General features: G+C 42.0%; 2 protein-coding genes across 9 annotated transcripts in view; one reads left to right on the forward strand and one right to left on the reverse strand.

The window, feature by feature from the left end:
• chaf1a (chromatin assembly factor 1, subunit A (p150)) overlaps window positions 1-4,781 on the forward strand; it is a 40,664-nt gene extending 35,883 nt beyond the window's left edge. For all 7 annotated transcript variants that reach the window (XM_060941471.1, XM_060941468.1, XM_060941470.1 and 4 more), the window contains one exon: window positions 3,884-4,781. In XM_060941471.1, coding sequence (XP_060797454.1) covers window positions 3,884-3,987 — 104 coding nt within the window. In that variant the 3' untranslated portion in view covers window positions 3,988-4,781. The remainder of the gene's footprint in view (window positions 1-3,883) is intronic.
• Window positions 4,782-5,340: 559 nt separating this feature from the next.
• The window catches only part of ubxn6 (UBX domain protein 6), a 28,920-nt gene continuing 9,437 nt past the window's right edge, over window positions 5,341-24,823 (reverse strand). For both annotated transcript variants that reach the window (XM_060941474.1, XM_060941475.1), the window contains 9 exons: window positions 13,996-14,060; window positions 13,774-13,902; window positions 12,087-12,184; window positions 11,919-11,994; window positions 11,753-11,837; window positions 8,170-8,389; window positions 7,906-8,036; window positions 5,849-5,997; window positions 5,341-5,745 (listed from right to left, as the gene is read on the reverse strand). In XM_060941474.1, coding sequence (XP_060797457.1) covers window positions 5,620-5,745; window positions 5,849-5,997; window positions 7,906-8,036; window positions 8,170-8,389; window positions 11,753-11,837; window positions 11,919-11,994; window positions 12,087-12,184; window positions 13,774-13,902; window positions 13,996-14,060 — 1,079 coding nt within the window. In that variant the 3' untranslated portion in view covers window positions 5,341-5,619. The remainder of the gene's footprint in view (window positions 5,746-5,848; window positions 5,998-7,905; window positions 8,037-8,169; window positions 8,390-11,752; window positions 11,838-11,918; window positions 11,995-12,086; window positions 12,185-13,773; window positions 13,903-13,995; window positions 14,061-24,823) is intronic.

A 24,823-nucleotide genomic window follows, 5' to 3' on the forward strand; every position in this document is an offset into this window, starting at 1 on the left:
ACTGTTTAAAGTAGTTTTACAGTACCTTGCAAAAAGTATTCATCCCCCTTGGTGTTTGTCCTGTTTTGTTGCATTACAAGCTGGAATTAAAATGGATTTTTGGGGGGTTGGCACCATTTGATTTACACAACATGCCGACCACTTTAAAGGTGCACTTTTTTTTTTTAAGTTGTGACACAATAAGATGGAAAAAACAAATCTGGAGTGTGCATAGGTATTTACCCCCTCTCGTATGAAACCCCTAAATAAGAGCTGGTCCAACCAATTCACTTCGTAAGTCACATAATTAGGTGATTAAGATCCACCTGTGTGCAATCAAAGTGTCACATGTCTGTATAAATCAACCTGTTCTGGAAGGACCCTGACTCTGTAACACTACTAAGCAAGCAACATGAAAACCGAGGAGCTTCCAAACAGGTCAGAGACCAAGTTGTGAAGAAGTTTTGATCAGGGTTGGGTTATAAAAAATATCCCAAACTTTGAATATCCCAGGGAGCACCATTAAATCCATTATAGCAACATGGAAAGAATATGTCACCACTACAAACCTGACAAAAGAAAGCCACCCGCTAAAACTCTCAGACCGGACAAGAAGGGAATTAATCAGAGATGCAACAAAGATAACAGTGAAGGAGCTGCAAAGAGCCACAGCGGAGATGGGAGTATCTGTCCATAGGGGCATAAAGCGGGGCTTTATGGAAGAGTGGCCAGAAAAAAAGCCATTGCTGAAAAAAAAAAACCAAACATGTTTGGCGTTTGTCCAACAGCTTGTGGCAGACTCCCCAAACACATGGAAGAAGATTCTCTGGTCAGATGAGACAAAAATTGAACTTTTTGGCCATCATGGGAAATGCCTTGTGTGGTGCAAACCCAACACCCTGAGAACACCATCCTTACAATGAAGCATGGTGGTGGCAGCATCATGCTGTGGGGATGTTTTTCATCTGCACGGACAGGAAAGCTGGTCAGGACTGAAGGAAAGATGGATGGCATTAAATACAGGGCAATTCTGGAGGAAAACCTGTTTGAGTCAGCCAGAGGTTTCAGACTGGGATGAAGGTTCATGGTCCAGCAGGGGCAATGACCCTAAACATATACTGCTAAAGTGACACTGGAGTGGTTTAAAGGGAAACATTTAAATGTCTTAGAATGGCCGAATCAAAGCCCAGACCTCAATCCAATTGAGACTCTCTGGCATAACTTGAAGATTGCTGTACACCAATGTAACCCATCTAACTTGAAGGAGTTGGAGCAGTTTTGCCTTGAGGAATGGGCAAAAATGCTAGTGGCTAGATGTGCTAAGCTAATAGAGACATACCTCAAGAGACTTGCAGCTGTAATTGTTGCAAAAGGTGGCTCAACAAAGTATTGACTTTGAGGGGGGTGAATACCTATGCACACTCCAGGTTTGTTTTTTCATCTTTTAATTATTGTTTGTCACAGTTAAAAAACAATGTGCACCTTTAAAGTGGTCGGCATGTTGTGTAAATCAAATGGTGCTAACCCTCCAAAAATCCATTTTAATACCAGCTTGTAATGCGACAAAACAGGACAAACACTAAGGGGGATGAATACTTTTGTAAGGCACTGTATATGAAACTTGTGTGAATATTTCTGTAAAATGTGCTTGTAAATAATCCCATGTTATTTAAAAAAAAAAAGCATAAAATGATCTAAAGTGCATTACAGTATTACATAAAATGATCTAAAGTGCATTACAATATAAATACACTAACATAATTCTAAATATAAAAAAGTATAATAAAATAAAAAAAATTACAGGGACAAGATAATTTGTGCTTAAGATGTCTCATCTCATCTCTAGCCGCTTTATCCTGTTCTACAGGGTCGCAGGCAAGCTGGAGCCTATCCCAGCTGACTACGGGTGAAAGGCGGGGTACACCCTGGACAAGTCGCCAGGTCATCACAGGGCTGACACATAGACACAGACAACCATTCACACACTCATTCACACCTATGGTCAATTTAGAGTCACCAGTTAACCTAACCTGCATGTCTTTGGACTGTGGGGGAAACCGGAGCACCCGGAGGAAACCCACGCGGACACGGGGAGAACATGCAAACTCCACACAGAAAGGCCCTCGCCGGCCCCGGGGCTCGAACCCAGGACCTTCTTGCTGTGAGGCGACAGCGCTAACCACTACACCACCGTGCCGCCTGCTTAAGATGTATTTCCTAAAAACTAAAAAGCTAATTTAAAAAAGGTATGTTTCCAGGCAAGGTTTAAAAGTCTCCAAAGATGATAAATTGGGCAGTTGTTCTGGAAGATTCCAGAGTTTTGGTGCCACCATACTGAATGATCAATCACCAAAGATGTGTCGCATTCTTCGTTGCGGAAATAAGTGCTAGCACCTGAGTGCAAAGAATGCTGCCCGTGGTGCCTTATGCGAATCGGGTCACTAATATAAGTTGGTGCCATACCATGCACAGCCTTAAAAGTTAAAACTAAAATTTAAAATATTTTATTCTAAACTTAACCGAAAGCCAGTGCACTTCATGAAGAACGGGCATTATATGGTCATGTTTTCTTGTGGAAGTTGGCTGCATTCTGGACTCTGAAGCGTTACGATCTCTCAAACTGGTACTCCATATAGAAAGAAGGCTTTTACAATAATCAACTTTACATGTAATGTATGCAAGACCATTTCCAACTTATCTCTCGATAAAAATTTGCTTAGGCACTTAATACTGTGTCACCAGAAATATGCTGCACCGCAAGACTTGGATATTTAAGCTGACATGTAAAATTTGAATTGAACCAGAGCCCTAAATTACGCATTGAAGAAGCAGGCTTAATATCTGTAGTACCAACATGCATTGTGCAATGATGAATTTTCAGCCGTTGTTGTCTAGATCCAATTATCAAAAATTCAGTCTTATCATTAATCTTAAATGGATGTTCCAGAACAAACTTTCCTCAAATCAGGAATGCAGCTCTCCACAGCACGCACCGTCTGCTTGGTCCACAGGACTGTTAGGGCCTCTGCATGCTCTTGTGACAAGGCTTTCGCAGATAGCTTTTTGCAGACAGTTGTAATTTATGGTTGAGCGGGGAGTAATAGGCGTGCGCTATGTTATTCACCGCCACAACGCAAGGGGGCGCGAAATCACTAGGAGTAGTTGGTGGGTGTGGTTAGTGAAGTGTTTATCCTCCGGTTACTTATAATGACTAGAACTGGAGTCGTATAGATGTACGTACTTCCTCACTTCCTCGATCAACCGCTCTTCGTGCTGCTCCATCTTCGCTCGTGTTTTTAAAAATGGCGGTCGTGAAAACAAAACAAACCGGGAAAGTAGGGAAGCGGAAGTGCGTGTACAGCGGATGTAGAGTGGACCAATCAGAGCTCTCTTGTCTGCGACAGTGTCTGCGAGGCTTCTGCGGTGGTCACAATTTTTGGGAGGTGCGCGCAGAGCGTCTGCGAAGGGGGGGGGGGCTATGCAGACACCATCTGTGACGCCATCTGCGAGGACTGGGTTGTCAGCATAAATTGGCCTTACGGCTTGAATGACCAATATAACTACGTCATCAGCGAAACAAAGCAAAAACCCCATCCATCTTATGGAAATAACGATAGAAATTTTGTTGTCTGGTGGTTGAGAGAGGTTGCCTTGCAGTAACAAACAGGTTCCCTGTGGTGGTACACATTGGTTCATACTTTGTACAGTCGATGCATTTCTGTTAAGTATGGGGCTCTGCTGTGCGCAAGGAGCTCCACTATAATGTATTGTTTTTGTATAGCTTTGGCAGTCGGACAACTCCAACTAACCCAAGATTCCTATAATATGCGGGTTTTTTCTTTCCAGTCTTTTAATATTATAAACAATACAGTGATGGTCTTTCATTCTTGACTTCTTAATGCAGGGTCTTCTGAACAGAATGGCCAAATCCCCAGAACAGAAACCAAGAACACTGAGGCGATGGACACACTCCTGTCTCTTCCCTGCCCTACACCAGCTACTGCCTGAGGCACCACTTCTCTTCAGTGTCCGTCTTAACTGGGTGTATGAGGGGCTTAAAAAAAAAAACCCTAGTCTACAGTTGCAGGTCATGCACAGTATTAAAGGCCCAACAAACGAGCAGTCATGCTTTTTGTCAAATGTTGTCTGATGGTTCACTGTAACAGTCTACTACCGGACGGACTTCAGCTCTAACAAGGCTCTTTTCAACAAAAGGCAGCTATCTGTGGTTTATTAAATGGTGGTCATGTTTTAACCGTCAAGGCTGTCATCGCCCACAGTGGCCTAACACCTGAGCACACAATTCTGGACTTTCAGCTCTATGTAAAAGCCCCATTTAAAAAAAAAAAAAAAAAGCTTTCTCTATCTCCCATACATATATATATTAGTCGTCCCCCCCGGAATACTTGAACTGGTTTATCTCATTAAAAATGTGTTGTAGAAAAATGTATCGCACTTTTTTATGTCTTTACTATTCATATCCACATCTTGGCTCCTGCCTGCCGGCATTTCTGTGGATTTTTTTTTTTTTAGGGTTTTTGGTTTTGTGTAAAAATGGGGGGGAAAAAACTTATACAATACATGCTGTTTGTCCTCTAAGCTGCTATACACAGTGTAAATGATATTTAAAACCTCCAACAATGTGTAACATTTTAAATGATGGTTTAGAGGTCCCAAAAATTGGGGGTGGGGGGGAAGGTTAATCACCAAGTTTTGATTCTGAATCTCCAAAATATCTAAATCTATTTTCTGTTGTGATGGGTGTCTTACAGTAATTGTTTAAATAAAGCATTATTTAAAGATCTCTGTTAAACATAAGCTGGTGTAAATGGGAAAAGGTACAATATCTGGTCATCTTGAGGTTAATACGCTGCAATGAATAGTAAAGTGGAGTTCAATCCTTGAACATTTGACAATGCATCGTTAAACTTTATTAGAATAGATTTAATTAGGCAAACAGCACAAAGTGATTATAGACTGTTTTTCATATGCATGTTGCATCCATTACATTCTTGTCTTATAACGGAAACAAAACTAATATGCATGTTACATACTGTGGTCCAAAAACCAGTGAGCTGATTATTCTAGCTTTTAGGGCAAGCACGTTACATGAGCTAGGGTTCAGGGTTTGCTCACAAAATGCTTTACTGGTTTGTGAAGAGGTAGGCTGCTTTTTTTTTTTGGATAGAATTTAGAAAAGAAAATAATGCTGACATTTATTCATTCCTTTTAAATTTCAGTTAGGAAATGTTGACTTGGTGAACTGGTTGTACTTTTAACTTGTTTTACATCCAATTAACAAAACAGTACTGAAGCTTGGACATAATCTGTGGTGAAATGTGCAAGTTGACATGGACGGGATTACAGTGCAATAGAAATTTATTTTTCTCGATTATGAAGACAAACAAACAGTGAACATCACAAATCCTTTTCAGTCACGGTCAGTCGGATAGGATGAACCTTTTGCTCGTTCGTGCTAGCTCTTCTGACTAAACACGAATCTTGTGAATGTTTCTGACCCTGTAACGCTATCAACATTCTGGTAACCGAACAGGGGGTGGGCTGCACTCCAGTAAGAAAAGACAACCACTATAACAGCGAAGTGGGAACAGGAGGCTCAGGCAGGGTGAGCAGAGTTGTTCAGCTCAGGGTCTGCAAATTCTTTAACAGTTCTGGCTTCAGCACAGAGCTGCTCTGTCCTCCAGCCGCAACAATGTCTGCTTGGACCGCAGCGTCCCAGGAGAAGGTCAGCAGAGCTGCAGGGACCTAAAAACGTAAAATCCATCATAGAGGATTTATGTCAAATGTTAACTGAAATCTTATAAACAATAAAATGGTTTTAAATAAATTACTTTTAGCAACTACATACAAGATTGCATTCATTTAGTGCCAATTCCTCATCTTCCTTTAGTTTCCGGCTTCCTGGTGCCATGAGCTCGAAGGGCTGCCAGCCGTTCTCCAGGGAGTCACGCACAAACTGGTACAACACTGCAACCTTGTCCCTTGCCAAGAATGTCCCTGTGGGCAGATGATGAGCAAGGTTAAAAAAAAAAAAACCTTCATTAAGGAGTCGGATAAATTCATAATGTACAAAAAAAAAATTTGTTCTACATCCGTTACTGTTTGTTTGGCCCTAACCAAAAACAAAAAGGGAAAACGTCCCCCTTTTTAAAGAAATAACTCTCAGCTCAAAAAAAAAAACACCCCCAATGTTGTTGAGTTGGTCAGCCAAGGGAAATTCGGTATCTGACATTACATTAAAACCACCAGCCAAGTATTATGTAGGTCCCCTTTGGGCTGCCAAAATGGCTGACACGTCGAGTTACGGACTCCACAGGCCCTCAAAGTGTTCTGTGGTATCCAGCACCAAGACGTTAGCAGCAGATCCTTTAAGTTCTGTAAGTTGAATGGTGGTGCCTCCATTAATCGGACCTGTTGTCCAGGACATCCCGCAGTCGGATTGAGATTTGCGGAATTGCTTTAAGAAACGTGCCAATTCTTCAATTTTTACAGTGCAGCAGAGCGCATCATCCTGCTGTTAAGGAATACTTTTGACATGAAGGGGAGTATTTGATCTGCAACAAAGTCAGTAGGGTGGTGTGTGTCAAAGTAACATCCACATGAATGGCAGGACCCAAGGCTCCCCAGCAAAATATTTCCCAGAGCATCATGCTGCCTCGGCCAGCTTGCCTTCATCCCACAGTGCATCCTGGTTCCAGCTCTTCCCCAGGTAAGTGATGCAGACACATCCACGGCTGTGGCATCAGTAGTATTGAAAGTATCAACCTGTTGATGATGGGACAAGCGCTTGACTGTTGGGCCACTTGGGAACCCTCAAGCTGCAAATTTTATCCAATTTCAAAACAAAAAATTGGTGCTGCTATACTCGTCGTGTAATTCATATCAAGAACTAACTGGTTTTGCTGACGTTCTACAATGCTTTTTAATAAATAAGAGTTGTTCTTGTTGGCAATTTGCTGTGGTATAAGAGGAATGGAACCACTTGGGGATGTGCTTTTATGTAAAAATGACCACACAACCTCATCTCATCTCATTATCTCTAGCCACTTTATCCTTCTACAGGGTCGCAGGCAAGCTGCAGCCTATCCCAGCTGACTACGGGCGAAAGGCGGGGTACACCCTGGACAAGTCGCCAGGTCACCACAGGGCTGACACATAGACGCAGACAACCATTCACACTCAAGGTCAATTTAGAGTCACCAGTTAACCTAACCTGCATGTCTTTGGACTGTGGGGGAAACTGGAGCACCCAGAGGAAACCCACGCGGACATGGGGAGAACATGCAAACTCCGCACAGAAAGGCCCTCGCCGGCCCCGGGGCTCGAACCCGGACCTTCTTGCTGTGAGGCGACAGCGCTAACCACTACACCACCGTGCCGCCCACCACACAACCTGAAGTTGGAAATTGGAATTGTACCAGAAAGCTGTATGCTTTTTTTTAAAGATTTTTTTGGGGCTTTTTTCACCTTTATTGGATAGGACAGTGTAGAGACAGGAAATGGGTAGGAGAGAGAGAGATGGGGAGGGATCGGGAAATGACCTCAGGTCGGACTCGAATCCGGGTCCCCGGATTTATGGTACGGCGCCTTATCCACCTGAGCCACGACGCCCCAGAAAGCTGTATGCTTTACAGACGATAACATTATAAATACAATTTTTAAAATCAGAACTCTTTTACAAAATTGTTTAACAGTGAAATACAGGAAGAATTGGGCATGTATTTACAGAAAGGATTTTAGGTGTAAAAAACTTCCAATACTCAAACGATTTTAGCTGCCACCAAACATAACTTGCCTGGAAATTTTGTACTTTTTGCTCAACCATTTCTGTGTATTTGTAAATTTATATGCGGTAACTTTTAGAATTAGTTAAAAAGCACATTTTTGTAACACAGGATTGCATACCCTGGAGTATATGTCCATCTGGTAACCGAACTCTCAGTAGGGCATAGTTATACTTCTTTCTCTCCCTTTGCTCATCTTTTTCCCGCATGGCCTTCGTTCGCAGCATGGCATTTCTGTCAACTAAATCGCTTCTGAAATACAGAGCATTTTTTACATCGTCACAACAACAGGCAAATAAAAGTGTTTACGTCAGCAATTGGGGAATCATGCTTCATTCACAAGTATTAAAATCCGGGTTTAAGAGGAACAGGATCCTTTTCATACTTAAGCTGCTGCTCTCGTTTCAGCTCCTCTGCAGTTAGGTTGTAAAAGTCTGGTGGCAGCTCGAAGCGTGTTGCATGTGGTGAGGGTCTGAAGGATTGTGGCTGACGGTTCAGCTTGGCTCGGACGGGTTCTCCGTTCTGTAGCTGCTCCTTCTTTTCCTTCATCTGCTCCAAAGCTGCAGCATCCTGCTCAGCCAACACCAAGAACTCTTCTGTGGCCTCTGGAGAAGGTTACAACAAACGTATAGCATTAATCCAGTCAAGTGTCGTCTATTTAATATGTTAGCGGTTGTCAGCTGGTCATGGAAGATTCTGAAGTAAAATGGCACAAATACCTCTATAGCCACTGCAGCACCTTTAAAGGGGAACTGAAGGCAAATTTATCATCAAAGTTCTATTTCTCATTTTATAAAATGTAGGAATGCATTTCTGACAGCTATTTTGTCACTGCTAGAGCAAGTTATGAGTGTTTGAAATATGCTCTGTAATATATCAGTCCGTATGTCAAAGCGATGGCCGTAAATGAGATTCCCTGAGACATGTGCGAGACATCTTAGGACGGAAGTAAAACGTACAGCGGAAATCAAAGTGACCAACGTCATCAAAAGCCGCACGCACCCTCCTTCAAATGCTGACATTATCAAGCCAGAAGTTTTCCCTGTGTCCGAAATCGCTCCCTACTCACTATATAGGGCACTATATAGTGGGGACACCATTTTGTAGTGCTGTCTGAAACCTTAGTGAGGATTATGTGGGAAATGCGCTCAGTATAATATGTATTTATTATTTTGAAAACCCACCAGCCACCTGATCTGGCACGTTTTAATTGTGCGACAGTAATGACGTAAATACCAGCGCGACGGACGAGTCCTTATCCTGTCGTCTTTCCAACTCTTCTCTACTCCACGTTGGTTCGAAGTCGTATGGAATAATCTCCATGTCATGTACACGAGGGAGGCGGATGTATGTGCAGAAGTATACAGTTTAATAAAGTGCAGAATATACATACAGCGAGACTATATATATGCACACAGGCAAACAATCCAAAACGGCAGGCTAGATCAAAAATGAGAATACAGGCAAAAGGGTCAGTCGAGGCGCAAACAGTACATCAAAGGCTAAGCGAGGACAAGAACGAGAAACAGGAAATCAAGACAACGGGTAGAAAGGCTCAGACATGCATATCGTAATACTTCACGATGCAAATGCATCAGCACAGTCCTTAAATAGGCAAACACAGTTCCTTAATTGAGCTCAGGTGCGCCTTGTTCACGGTGTGCACAGCCCAAGGCGCACCTTCAGGTGCCCACGCCACAGCGCACAGGACTGATAATCCATCACTGATGAAGCTGGCAAATCTCAAAATTAATCTAAATTAGAATGATATGGCGATCTGGCCGCTGTGTAAACAGTTTTCAAAATGGCGGCGCTGACACTTCACGTTTGAAGTCTCGCACAAGTCTCATGAAGATCGCGCGGATAAGCGACGCCTGCCGTCCACCATATGAACTACAGTCAGCAGGGCGAAAAACTGAAAAAGCTGATAAGTGTAATTTATTTTTTTTTTATGGTCTGGTTTCCATCAAATCATGCGCTCTGATTGGCGCGCGAGCGGTCTGGAATCCTACGATCCAGACCCCGGTTACAGACATTTACCGACTTGCTCGTTCACAACAACATAGTAGCAATTTTTGTCAACATTTATTTTCGCATTTCTCAGTATAATTGCATTAATTTTACAGCATAGATAGCGAAAGCGACAGTCTGCACAGCGAAAGCGAGTTTTATTTTTGGAAAATTCCGAGCTGACACAGCTTTTTGATGAGCTTGTAGCAGGTTTGTTCTAAATATGGTTTCCCTTTTAGGCGCTCTCATTTTCTGTTAGAATTTGGTAAAGAAAAAATTTTTATTTATATATATATAAAATATGTATGTGTGTGTAAAAAATTTACCAGCTTAAGGTCAGTCCGTATCATGAAATATCGTGACCTCAGTCAGTATTTCACGATACGGACCTCCCAGCTGGTAAATAATTATATAATATGCTAATACGAGTCACGATATAAGGTTAATAAAACTGAAAACGTCATGGAATAACACATTAAGAAATAAAGCAAGTTTAAAAATGACTTCAGTTCCCCTTTAAGCAAAGATGACTACACAAGTCTATGGAAATGTACTGCCATCAAATCCACTTACACAAATGCAACATGAGGAAATGAGCCTCTAGATTTGCAATGGCCAATCAGAGTGTGATTTGGTGGTGGGCGAGGAAACAGAAGGAAAGGTGGCATTTTATTTATACATTGGAATAAGTGTTATAAATAATACCGTCGACATTTCCCAAACTGTGGGCTAAGACTACAGAAAATAACTCTTAACTGCTATGAACCAATTCAACAATTAACAGAACCACGAGACATTTTCAAACATTTTTCCAAAGATATGGAACAAACCTGAACATCAGGTATCTATCCCATCAAATACATAACATCTGGAGCCATCTTGGTCCAGGATAGGCTTTCACAGGTAGTCGATGTATCCAGTGTTTGTGTTTTATAATCGTCCAAAGTAAAGCTATTCCTTTAAAGTTTTCTGCCACTGAAAAGTCTTCAGGACAGGAATTTGCACTCAGTAACGGGTCAAGTTGCTTTTTTTTTTGTCTTATTAAAACAGAAAAAGGGAGACTGGTGCTGTTATAACAGAGATAACGTGATCCAACTTTATTTTTTTGGTGGATTTATGTTTAACAAACTTTAATAATGATTCAGGGTTCTACGTATATTGTGTAGACCAGCGTTTCTCAACCTTTTTTCAGTCATGGCACCCTTCAGAAGTATGCAAATTCTCAAGGCACCCCCATATAAAATATACGCAGTCACGCTGACCCCGGCAGTGACGTTGTGACATGGGAAAGGGGGGCGTGAGACAAATTTTGATGATGCATGAGGGTAACTATCGTTTTTTGGAGTTTTATTTATTTCAATGTTAGAATATATAATTTTTCAACGGCACCCCGGTTGAGAAAGGCTGGTGTAGACAAACGCATATCTACGCACATCTGTAATCCTTTCAGGTCAAGCAAATAAATTCAACATCAGGCAATACAAATTATTCTGAACTGCACATTACTCCTGCATTCACATTTATAATATCGATTTTCCCCCAAAGTTCTTCTGAGGAGAAGAGGGGACAAAAACCCAAAACATCTTTAAAAATAACACTGGACTTGGAATCAGTGTCCTTGATTGGAAGTATCTGATATTTAACCAGAACGAGAAAGGTCCATTTGGAATTTGTGGTGGTGGTTTTTTTTTTTTTTTCTCCATGTTGCTGCATGTGTACGATTCACTGTTGACTTTTCACACATCCACGTTTCAGTAGAAAAGTGCCAGTAATAGTCTTTTTCATTTGATTTTTTTCTCCTGATCATGACCAACTGACCTCCCAGAAAAAAATCAGAACGACATATGAGGAAGTAATGGGTGGGAATTAGTCAATACCCAAACTGGGAGAAAAATGACACACAAATGACCCCGATGTGATATTTAAGCAGCATCACGAAGCTGTTGAAACTGGCTCACCTTGCCCTTCCACCGGCAGCATAGTGCTCTCAAACCCCAGAGCCTGCAAGAACTCCCGAGTCCCCTCGATCACACTCACCTTCTCCTGATAGAGGGAAATAATATAAAGAATAAACTGAATGTGTGACGTATTAGTGGTACTTAACTGTTGTTCCCTCCTGCTCACCTGGAAAACTTTGTTGCTGACTTTAATCTTCCTGTACTTCTCTTCTGTTGGATTCTTACAGATATTATCAATGTACCTGCAATGTTCGGTTGAGAAATGAATCACGAGAAGCAGCCTTTTTACAAAACATGAAAAGAAGCACATACTCATGATGCTGCTGCTGCTTACTTGCTGATGATATCGATGGCAGCCTTCACTTTCTCTCTGTCCTTGTTAAAAGTGTGAATCATCATAACAGAAGCCTCCAATGGATTCTCAGAGAATCTCTGCAAAAAAAAAAAAGTTAAAAACTTCTGACACAAGTTGGCCCAGTACTTGACATCACGGGTGATTGCTCTAAGACAACGAGGGAGGCTCAGCCTCCTCTAAAAATGACAAACATCATGTAGGATGAATTGCGCTAGGCTTATGTTATAGCCGACCTTATAACATTGCCATTTCAGATCCAGAATCATAGAAATCTATGTGCTCAACCCAACTACAGTGCGAAATCATTCCGTTATAACTTTCCCCAGTTCGCCTAATGTGTGCGTGAGTTTTTCCCCCTCCTGACAGCGCGATGCAGCCCAGCCTCAGTGGATTGGGAGCTATGTGCTTGTCAATCTCAAAATGCAAGACGATTATTGGACAAATGCTGCGAAAACGCCCGCCCACAGAGTCTCATGGACTCCCAGCCTTAGTGGACTTCAATGGCATTTGGGAGCTATGCGCTTTTCAATCTCAAAATGCAAGACGGTTATTGGACAAATACTGCGAAAACGCCCACCCACGGACTCAGAGCCTCACATGGGAGGGACATGGCAAAGCTTTCCGCGAGGAGACTGGTGATTGGTGAAAGCGGCCGGATATTTTCTTTGATTGACAGCTCGTTTCAACTATAGACAGGCAGCGGTACAGTGTTGCCAGATTGGGCGGTTTTTGAACATATTTTGGGCTGGATAACGTCAGCAGTATCTGGCAACATCAGTTCAGTACCATGCGGATTTGCAAGTGCTGTGGTGTATTGTAAGAGATCGGCTTACATTTCAATTTCATTCATTACATACGGTTTCTACCAGCTTTTTTAGTTTGTGTATATTTTCATTGTAAATAAAGTGTAAATATAGTGTTGTCAAGTTTGCTATCTTAGTTCCAGAAAATTTGTTTGAGTGATTGAACTTGAACTTGAGGAGGCTAGTCAGCTAGCAAGAAAGCTGCGCACGGATGCCAAGCATTGCTGATTTAATTTTGGCGAAGCCTTTTGCCAGTCTTCCTTTCGAGGAAAAAATTTAAATTAAAGAGCAGGGTAGACCAACGCCTCAAATTGACTTGGTGAAAAAGGTAGGGAATAATACTCGTTCCTTTCAGCTCTCCTGGTACGAGAAAGTGAATTGGCTAACAGCAAGTGACCCACATCAACAACAGTAAATAGGCTACTTTAGTAATATGTCATGGATGGACCAAAAATATAGAATCTATTTAAAATGTTTGCTGAGTATATTATATTGGAATATATGTTTTTCTGGATATGAATTCAACACAGCTACAATTTGGAAAACATTTTTAAACAAAAACACAGCCGAGGTCAATTTTTAAACAACATGCCACAATTTTAAAATATAAAATGTTAAAATATACCCCCCTCCAACACCACCATCATGTATATTGGACAGTAGGCTAATGGGCCAAAAGAACCTGTTATTTCACAGTTTGTGACGCTGCCAACAATCCGCCAGATCAGAGGCAAGAGTATGGGCAAAATTGATGTGTTTTCTTTTAAAATCTGGAAATATCGTAACCGACCAGCCTCCCCTGTTTGAAAGACTACCAGCCACCACTGCTTGACATGGTGGTGTGTTTGTATCGATAAACCTACCAGAAGAATGGCCTCCTTGACGCGCGTCTCTCTCTCGCTCTTCTTTAACGTTTCCCCAGTCAGAGGGCAGATGAAGTACACTCCGGACACAGAAAAACATGCAGCCTCCTTCCCTGGAATATGAGAACCCTAAGAAAGCCATAATACACCTGTGATCAGTATAATAAAACCAAGTATCTCAGGACTTACTATATCTAGAAAGTTTAACAAATTGCTTCTTGCCTCTACATCTGCGCTTTTATGTTCCACTGCTATGGCTGCAGCCTCTGCCTCAAGCTCCCTCTTCACTGAAAATAAATAAATAAACCAATATATATGTACGTACACACACACAGAACCAGTCAAAAGTTTGTACACCCCTACTCAGTTTTTTTTTCTGTATTTTGACTATTTTCTACATTGTAGAACAATACTGAAGACATCAAAACGATGAAATAATACCATACATATGGTCCATATGTTGTGTGGTAAATAAAAGAGCATTCAAAAAAAAAAAAAAGTGTTTAAAAAATAAACAAAATGTTTATTTTAGATTCTTCAACATAGCCATTGTTTACCTTGATGATGCTTTGCATACTACTGGCATTATCTATCGGTCTAAATTATTTACCCAGAAGTTGGTCCCGTTTCATTCTTGCGTCAATAATAGCAGAATATGTAAATTAAAATAAAACAGAGCATGCTTTTATAGGAAAATAATCAATGGCAGGGTGGTGTGATCAGAGCTACTGTTAACAACTCCAAAGTTTATTAATGTTCTATAATGGCAGATAAAACGTTTTATTCCTCTTATATATCAGAGCAAATGGGTAATTATTACCAAATCACATTCATTGACATTCATCTACAGATAAGACATTATATAGGACACAGCACAACCTTAATTGATAACCCTGACATATCTCCACTTGAGAAAGTGCTGTTTGGAACAGTTAGGAAGGTGTTTATTAGTCTGCTTTATGGAGCTATGCGTGCTGTTCCATCTATGGCTTTACAAGAACTCAGAGAAGGGTGGGAGAGAGAACTTTCTGTCACAATTAGTGCTACTGAGTGGGAAAATATATGGACCTATGCTAATTCAATCTCAGTTTGTAATCGTGCTAAATCAACACAGTTTAAGATTTTGCATAGAATGCACTGCAAAAAATGGCCTTTCAAAAATAAGAAATAAAAGATTAAAACAAAGCGTATTTGCTTGAATCAGGTGAAAAAAAATCTGTGGAACTAGTCAAATTTGACTTGGTAAGATTTCTTAAAGTAAGATGAAAAATCTAACCTGTTTTTAGATGAAATAATTCCAAAATAAGATTGGGGAACTTATTATGCGAGATCTGATTAACTCAAAATAATCAAAATAGTTCTTATAACAAGATCGTACTTCTTACATTTAGCCATTCAAGTCATTTTTATTTATTTCATTTTAAGGGTATTTCACTTAAATTCACGACAAAGTCTTAGCAGTAAAAACTGAATTTAAGATAAATATACTAATATTAGGATTGTTAAATTCTACAACTAAGCATTGCTAGCTTAAAAGATTCTCCTTTTGTGACCTGTAATTAGTAAAATACTCTAGATACGAGACCAGAGACTATCTTGAATCAAGTTGACGACACATGTAGCATTGCAACAAGTTTATTTTTTTTCCCATTTCAACATTCAAACATTAAAACATCTCTTAAGATTCCACTCCCCCAGGACCTCAGGCACCAAAAAAAAAAGTCTACGCATTTTGACTTACAGTGCTTACACAACGCCAAAGCAACAGTGCATTTTGGGGGCACTGACTATTCATGTGTAGGAGGGGTTTACAAGATCAGGCACAAAAAAAAAAAACTGAACTTAACTCACAGCATTCCAAAAAGCCCTCACTAAAACGCCCTCCACTCACTCATAGCCTTTTTGAAGGCACTTGTCTGCTCTAGAGTCTGTACAGCATCTAGAAGGAGCTCAATCTGAATGACTGAGAAAACAGTCGCAGTAAACTTAGGATATGTAAGGTGGAGTTGAATTGTAATGAAAGATTCAAAGATTTCAGTAAAGTTCATTTATTCCCAAAACAAGCATACTTTTTTTTCTTGAAACAAGATGAACCGCATTTGACAAATGTCCAAAATGTACTTACTTGTTTTAAAAAAAACTTGTTTTATTTTCAAAGGTGCTCCAAATAAGACTTTTTCAAGACATTGTCTATACAAGATTTTCAAGATGGACTGTCTAAAAACTAGCCTTTCTAGCTAAATGAGGTTTTGCTTGTTGGGCAATTATGTCTTATAATAAGGGTGGCTAGATGTTTTGACTTGAAAATAGACAAATAAACTTCCTAAGATTTTTATTTTTTGCAGCATGCATATACCCCCTAATTGCAGACATAAGTTCAACCCCAGTTTGTCTTCAGTGTGTCTCAAATGTAAAACAGAAATTGGCACTCTAACTCATTGTCTTTGGTCATGCCATAAGCTGCAAAAATATTGGTCTAATGTCTTAACAGAAATTGAAAAGATACTCGGATTAAAACTGGGGATGGACCCATTTCAGTGTTTAAGTCTAGGCTGAAAACATATCTGTTTAGTCAAGCCTTGTGTTTATGGTGTTTATGAGGTAAAGGTGTAGATCTGGAGGGTCCTCAGATATAGTGTGTTTTGGTAAACTGGGATGTATGGATGCTGTCAGTCCCCCACTCGCTTGCTCACTCGAGTTTGTTGACGGTGTAGTGGCTGCTGCTTTATGTCCCGGGGTGCCCTCGTGCCTGTGTTCCCTTCTGGCTCTCCCCTTTTAGTTATGCTGTCATAGTTAGTTGCTGGAGTCCCTGCTTGTACTCAGTGCAATATGTATACTGTTCCTACTTATTCAGGTGACATTGGGCATACCTAACAACCTGTGTTTTCTCCCCCCCCCACACACACACACATCCGTCCCTCTGAGTTACATGTCGGTCCTGGGATCGAGATGCTGACCTCTTCTGCTCCTCGGACCTGCCTGATCCATCCTGGTGCCCTGTGTCTGGTTGGAGTCTCATCGCATCACTCCTGTGGAGGACGGCCCTATGTGGACAGTTGGGGGTCGCGCCTGGAGGACGCTCTGGACTCTTGCAATGGTGCTTTTGTGGCTGGGGACTGCAGTTGACTTGCTGACTTTGGGACTGCAGTTGTTGTGAACAGTTTTGCACTCGGGTTTCCGTCAGTGGGGGGTTTACAGCATCAACGAAGCTGACTTTATATTAAAACTGTTAATGTTATAGTCATGCTGTCTGCTGTTGCCCACATGAGGATGGGTTCCCTTTTGAGTCTGGTTCCTCTCGAGGTTTCTTCCTCATGTCGTCTGAGGGAGCTTTTCCTTGCCACCGTCGCCACAGGCTTGCTCATTGGGGATAGATTAGGGATAGCCTGGGCCCGCCCATCCTAAGCGTGACGCAACACGAGGGCCTGTTGCGAGCTTAGTCTGGCCAGGCAAGCTATCTACAGCTCTTCCAAGCTCCCGAAAAATCGGGAACCAATCAACTTTGAGCATCTCCAACGGCCCTGGGTAGAGGCGTGTTCAAGGCACTGACGTAGTAGAACTGCGACCGGAAGCCATAGATTGTTTACAGAATATGCCGGAAGCGCTTCATTCACGCTTCCGCATCTATTACGCATAGATGCTGTATTGAAAGCATTCAACGGGAAGTTCTCATTGAAAACGGAGCAAAGAGCAGCCCTGGAGGTATTTATTGAAAGGAAGGACATTTTCGCCTTGCTCCCGACCGGCTTCGGTAAGAGTTTAATCTACCAGTTAGCCCCGTCGCGTCGCATACGTCAGAGGAAAGAGTGATGTAATTGGTTTAAGCTTCGTCACAGCCTTTTCTGGCTTCGACCAGTAGCAAACTGAGGCATTTCAGGGAGGCGGGTCAACCACGGGCTCTGGGAAACGGTTGGGCTTAATATCTTTGCCAGACCAATAGCTCGTAGAGCTTTGTCGCGTTAGCCAGACTAGGTTAGGGATAAAATTAGCTCATATTTTAAGTCGTTCAAATTCTGTAAAGCTGCTTTGCGACAATGTTTATTGTTAAAAGCGCTATACAAATAAACTTGACTTGACCCATTGTCTCTTATATTAGGCCTGCCTGCTAGAGGTGTAAGGTTAATAAATCCAAGACTGTTCTGTATTCTTACATTTGCAGCTAGGAAGAACATTTTGTTGCAGTGGATTAGTGATAAAGAACCAAACGTTAAGGGTTGGCATAAAGTGCTGTTTGATTTAGTGCCTTCGGAATACTTGACTTGTATATCACATTCAAAATCAAACCAATTTTATCAAGTTTGGGAACCTTATCTGAATTACTTGGACCCCAATGTATCTTCCATTCTGTTACAGGGATTCCCTGGAAGGTCATAATAAGGGGATGCATTGCTGTACACCTATTTTTCTTTTCCTTCATTTACTTATTTATGTACTTTCTTTTTATTTCCTTTATTAATGTGGATACTGTATGTGTGTAACTGAGCCATTGTGTGTTGCTGTGTTGAAGCTGTGTTTTTAGTTTGCTTGCTTGTGTTGTTGGAAAAAGGAAAATTAATAAACATGTTAAAAAAAAAAAAGAAATTGACACTTTTTATTCATTTCAATTTTACACAATATGGCCAAAGCTTTGTAGACATCTGATCATCACACCCATATGTGGTTCTTCCCCAAAGTGTTGCCACAAAGTTAAAAGTACACAACTGTACTGGATGTTTCTGTATGATGTGGCATTACAATTTCAAATTCATTTCAATGCAAATAACGAGCTCATCCCTGTTCAAGCATGACAATGCCCCATGCACAAAGGGAGCTCCAGAAAGGCATGGGTTCCTAAGGAATAACTCAAGTTGCTTGACCTCAATCCCACTGAACGAACACTTTTGGGATGAACTGGAACACCAACTTTATGCCAAGCCTTATTGCCAGACATCACCAAGGACTGCTCGTGCGCTGTTGTGGTCAAAGGGGTAAATCCCAACAGTCACAGTCCAAAATCTAGTGGAAAGCCTTCCCAGAACTGTGGAGGCTGTTATCGCAGGAAAGGGAGAACCAGCTGCAAATTAATACACACGGACCGTTGATCAAACCACTCCCACTGCATTCTTTGCACAATGAAGAACAATGCACTATCGCTTTTTTACAATGTTTACATATACTACCTCGAAATTTACGCACATTATCAGGGACAGGTACTGGCTGGCACTGGACGGACTGACTGACTGTGCTAGTTGTTTTTTGCACTTTATGTTGTGTGTAGTTTCTTGTCTGCAATGTTTGCACTCGCTGCCATGACAATGACGATAAAAAAGCCTTGACCTTCCATTAATGCCCGTGGTTTTGGAATAGGATGTTCAATGGTCAGGTGTCCACATACTTTTGGCCACATTGTCGGTAGAACTTCGGAAAATCAAAGAAATTCCTGTTATCGCTTGTTACAACCGATATTACGCAAAGCCCTTCATCCTGAACACTTCCCCAATGGCAGACTAACTGGAATCAAGGATTCGACAGTGCTGTGGTACACTGTAATACTGGTTTAAAAAAAAAAAAAAAAAAAGACTGCAATACGCAAACGAGATGTCAAAACTTTAATTTGTTCACTGTTCTGCATCATGATTCAATTTGAGCCTTCCCAGAGACAAGAATGGGGCTCCTCATAGGTCAGAATGAAATTTAAATTTTCATGAGCAATGGAGCACTTGCATGTGACGTCACAGCTGATCCAGATTGTGACAGACGCCATCTTGTCGGTCAAACGCCATATTTCCGCCTTCTACTTCTACCTTTTCTTCTGGAAAACCCTACTATATACAATTCTACTACAACGGCTGCGGCTACAAGCTCTCCCTACCTGTGCACGTTTTTTATGTTTATTGTGTGTATTTTTGCGTGTTGTTCATCTGTACCGGACTTTAATATCCACTACAACCATATGGACTTACTGGACATTGGTTTCCAGCAGAAAATGACGGTTTGTAGCGATTTCCATCGCATGCACAACATTCCGGACGAGAAAAAAAAAAAAATTCCGGACGAGATAGCGAGACCAGCGGGGTCTCCGTGGATTGTTATTGGAAGCAAAGCAAAGGAGGCGGCGCCGGGAGCGGAAGCAAAAGCGAGGCTGCAGAGCCGGCCTGTTGACTAAGCTCAGAAAACAACTACTCAAACCTCCACTGCTAAGCCTCTATCTCTCCAACGCCAGATCCATGGTAAACAAAATGGACGATTTGGAATTACAGCTGGAATTACCTTATTCTATTCTATTATCGGCTGGTCAGTGCAGTACTAGTAATACTTAAGTGACTTACCCATCCAATGAGGATTATTTTCTTGTTTACAAGATGCCACATCTGAGTCGCTGACAAATCCTGAATTTCTGTAAAGATAACTGTGCAGAGATTTATAAGCACGCAGTGCTTCACCACTGAACAGCGAGGGAAAGTTGATGAGGTAATTATACACGTCCGGGTATTCCACCTCTGGCAGTTCCATATCCACTGACACGGTCGTGAAAACTCCGTCCGGTAAGCCATAAGGGTCACTAATCTGTAGATCGTTTATTTTAGACATATATCTAGTTATCTGTTCATTAGAAAAATGAGCCGTGTAGTCCGTCGGTTGAAATTGATCCATTCTGTACACGAGTGCAGCAGTATTCAGCGGTGTTTTTTACCGACAAGATGGCGGCTGTGTACTTTCCGGTCACGTGACTGCAAGATCTCTATAGCGACCACGTTGATCGACTATTTTTTTCCCTACTGAATTTAATATTATATTTATTATTAAGTTGTTTTTTCCCTGAAGTGCCAAAACATATTTTACACGTATCTCACTGTGAAAGGCACTGCTAGCAGTCAGTTCTATCGGCAGAAGCAACGACATTATTGTTACTGTTAGTGTGTGCACTACATGAGCAGCTTTCGCTACGTTCACACTGCAAGGCTTAATGCTCAATTCCGATTTTTTTGTGAAATCCGATTTTTTTGTGAGGTCGTTCACATTAATAAATATATGCGACTTGTATGTGATCCTCAGTATGAACGAAAAGCGACCTAAAAGTGTTCCGTATGCGCATTGCAGGATACGACGACGTCACACACAGTGAGCATGGCCAGTGTTTACGGAAGTAAAACCGCCCGGTTGCGGTATGACCCATCCAATCTAGCTTGAATAGCTGTATCCCCCCAAATGCTGAGTCCTTCCATTGAGAAGATTCAGAACCTTCACAGCCCGAAGCGTCCCTCGCATTGATGTCATGCGCAGGGGCGCAGATACGTTTTTTGAACTGGGGGGGACAAAAAACTGGGGGGGACAAAGCTGCCAGCAAACCAACCCCAACCCCGATATGCCTGTCAAACTTGTTGTGGGTTACTATAGCAACCAAGCTCGAGCTCGCAACCTGTGCAGTTTGCGCAGCTCAACCAACCGAATATCAGTCTTTGTTTTATGTGAGTTGTTGCAACTATGTATACACTGCTGTGCACCTCAATAAACCGAATGGTAATTAGTCTTTTGATTTTTCCGTGAGGTTTGCCTTATGCAAAGAAAGACAGCATAGACGGTTTTTCCTCCCTATAAGTGGGGGGGACCGAACGAGGTGAATTTAAATCTGGGACTCATCCCACCCTCTATCTGCACCCGTGATTATGCGCCATGTTGTTGTAACTTTTTTTGAGAGACCTGCCGCCTACTTCAGTGCAGAATAGTGACGTTTGTGGCTTGTTGATGACGTGTAAGTCAGCTGAATGCGACCTGGCAGTTCAGACTGAAGTCGCATATGAAAAGAGCGGATAAGAATCGGAATTAGGACCACATATCCAAACGGCCTGGGTCGGATTTGAAAAAATCGGATCTGTGTCGTTCATATTGTCAATAAAAGATCGGATACAGGTCACATATGGGCGAAAAGATCGGATTTGAGTCACTTCAGCCTGCAGTGTGAACATAGCCTTTGTTTCCCCCACATCAATAAAAAAGGTACTCCACCTGCACTGTTCTATAAGGAAAAAAAAAAAAGGAGTGAATGCTGCTGAACGAACATGGTAGCTGTAGCCCATGGAAGGCAATCGAAGGATAACTTACATCTGCTCAATTCATCTCACTCAGCTGCAGGATTGCTTTACACACACCTTTTGGAATATATCTGAACATCAGGACTTGGACGCATACACAGAAACTGTTTTGTCCAATATAAAAACCTGCATTGATAATATAACGGTTGATAAACGCATCCGGGTCTATCCCAAGCTTAATCCCTGGATGACTAGGGAGGTACAGTCTCTATTGAAAGCACACAACTCTGCCTTCAGGTCAGGTGACAGGGCTCAGTACAGCATTGCACGGGCTGACCTAAGGAGAGGCATCAAAGCAGCCAAGGAGGACAACCGAACACACAACAACCCAAGGCAGGTGTGGCAGGGACTTGAGCAGATCACCAACTATAAAGGCAGTTCACCTGTGACTGTTAGCGCTGACCCCTGACTGCCATAAGAACTCAACCATTTCTTTTCCCGGTTTGAGACATCACCACCATACCCAGTCACACTGTCCCCACCATCTAACACGCCCCTCACACTCACTCTCCAGGAGCACCAAGCGAGATGTGCGCTCAAGACAGTGAACCAAAAGACAGCTTCTGGACCGGACGGAGTACTCGGCAAGGTACTCAAAGCTTGTGCTGACCAGCTCTCGGGGTCCTTCCAAAGATTTTCAATCTTTCCCTGTCACAAGCCACAGTCCCATCCTGCTTAAAATCACCAACTGTCATCCCTGTCCCTAAGAAGCAAGCCATCAACAGTCTTAGGCTACATCCGCACGACAACGGCAACGAGATTTTTTTTTTTAAATCTCGCGTCCACATGGGCAACAGATCAGTAAAACATCAGGTCCATATGGCAACGCAACGCTTGCTGAAAACGATGCAATACACATACCACACCTCTACGTGCGCTGTAAGACGGTCCCATCGGAGACATCAGAACAATAGAAGTAGACGCATGCGCATAAACCCCTTCTTCTGTAGCATCAGCCATATAAAGTTTTGATTATTAAATCAGTAGCGTAAGATAGTATCTATTGTCTAAGACACTTATTTATATTTCATATTAAAACGTCTATGTAAATTAATACATAGAAAGCCTGGCCAGGCACTGAACGTTCTTCTGCCTTCACTTTAAGAGAAATTCAGGGTGAGCATGAGCCTAGGTTCTTCCCTGTCACTGTCACACGTGCACACCTTCTCACTCCCTGTCCTATGGCTATAGTCCCTTTAAATCACGTGCTCGTTTTTTGAATGGACACGCGGAAAGAGGAATGAACGGGGGTAGATGGAAGCTGGTACGCCAACATTCTGATATCCTCCAGAATTCTTTAATGCTCCGGAATAAATTGAATGCTACATGTTGATGGATTACTTTGTTCTTCTACGCCCTTTTTGAGCAATGTATTGTCGGACTTAAACCAACATCTGAAGAGGTGAGATCGCTCCTTTTTTTCCCCTGTTTTTGCTGGCGGGATTGTTTTTGTTTTTGGAAAGCGCACGGGCGGTGCGCGGTTTTGGTTATCCTGCTTCCGCAGTGTTTGGACTAAAGACTCTGCCCTAAGGGCTATTCTCTCACTCTCTCTCTCTCGCTTTGCACCATTACACAATAAATATTCACAGTGAAAATATTTTGTAAGTGCGTTTCATGAACCAAGTTATAGGATTTGTTGACAACTCGCATCGAGTTCGTTACACTTCTACCCAGCGTGAAGCACTCACAGTCATGTGGTTGTGATGTCATCGTAAACAAATCCGTTCTACGCATCCAGACGACTTCGCAACGGCGCCATTGCCAGATTTTTCCACTCTGGAACCCGTTCTCAAAAGATTTAGTTTTGGGGCACCCAAAACGCCGGTGCCGTGTGGACGCCAGGCCGAAACGATAAACAATTTTATCAGATTCACCTGAATCCGTTGCCGTGTGGACAGGGCCTTAATGACGACAGACTAATAGTTTTTACATCAGTGGTAATGAAGTGCTTTGAAAAACTGATGACACTGCACATCAAAATCTGCATACAGAGCAAACAGATCCACTGAGGACGCCATCAACACAGCCCTCCACACTGCACTGAGCCACCTGGAACACCCCGGCACCTATGTAAGGTTGCTCTTTATTGATTACAGCTCAGCTTTCAACACAATCATCCCTGGCAGACGAGTGGAAAAGCTGTACACTCTGGATTTTCCCCCATCCACCTGTGCATGGATAAAAGACTCTCTCAACCGCCCTCAGACTGTTAAAATCGGTTGCCACAGCTCCTCCACCATTACACTCAGGACTGACTCCCCACAAGGCTGCGCTCTGAGCCCACTCCACTACACTTTGTACACCTACGACTGCATTCCCATCCACAATCGTCAAATTTGCAGACGACACCACAGTGGTCGGTCTCATCACAGGAGGCGATGAGTCAGTGCTTAGGAACGAGGTCCAGGAGCTGTCCATATGGTGTGCAAACAACAACCTGGCACTTAACACCAGCAAAAGCAAGGAGATGGTTATCTACTTCAGGAGATACAGTGGTGCTTGAAAGTTTGTGAACCTTTTAGAATTGTTTACAACCCCAATTCCAAAAAAAATTGGGACGCTGTGTAAACTGTAAATAAAAACAATGTGATAATTTGCAAATCATGGAAGCCCTATATTTCACTGAAAATGGTACAAAGACAACATATCAAATGTTGAAACTGAAAAATTTCATTGTTTTTTTGAAAAATACATGCTCATTTTGAATTTGATGTAAGCAGCACGTTTCAAAAAAGTTGGGACAGGGTCATGTTTACCACAGTGTTGCATCACCTCTACTTTTAACAACACTCTGTAAATGGTTGGGAACTGAGGAGACCAAATGCTGCAGTTTTGAAAGAGAAATGTTGTCCCATTCTTGCCTGATATACATTTTCAGTTGCTCAACAGTTCAGGGTCTCCTGCACGGGCGATTGCTCTAAGACAACGAGGGAGGCTCAGCCTCCTCTAAAGATGACGAACATCGTGTAGGATGAATT

Source organism: Neoarius graeffei, chromosome 15 (genome assembly GCF_027579695.1).
Source record: "Neoarius graeffei isolate fNeoGra1 chromosome 15, fNeoGra1.pri, whole genome shotgun sequence".
Lineage (NCBI taxonomy): Eukaryota > Metazoa > Chordata > Actinopteri > Siluriformes > Ariidae > Neoarius > Neoarius graeffei.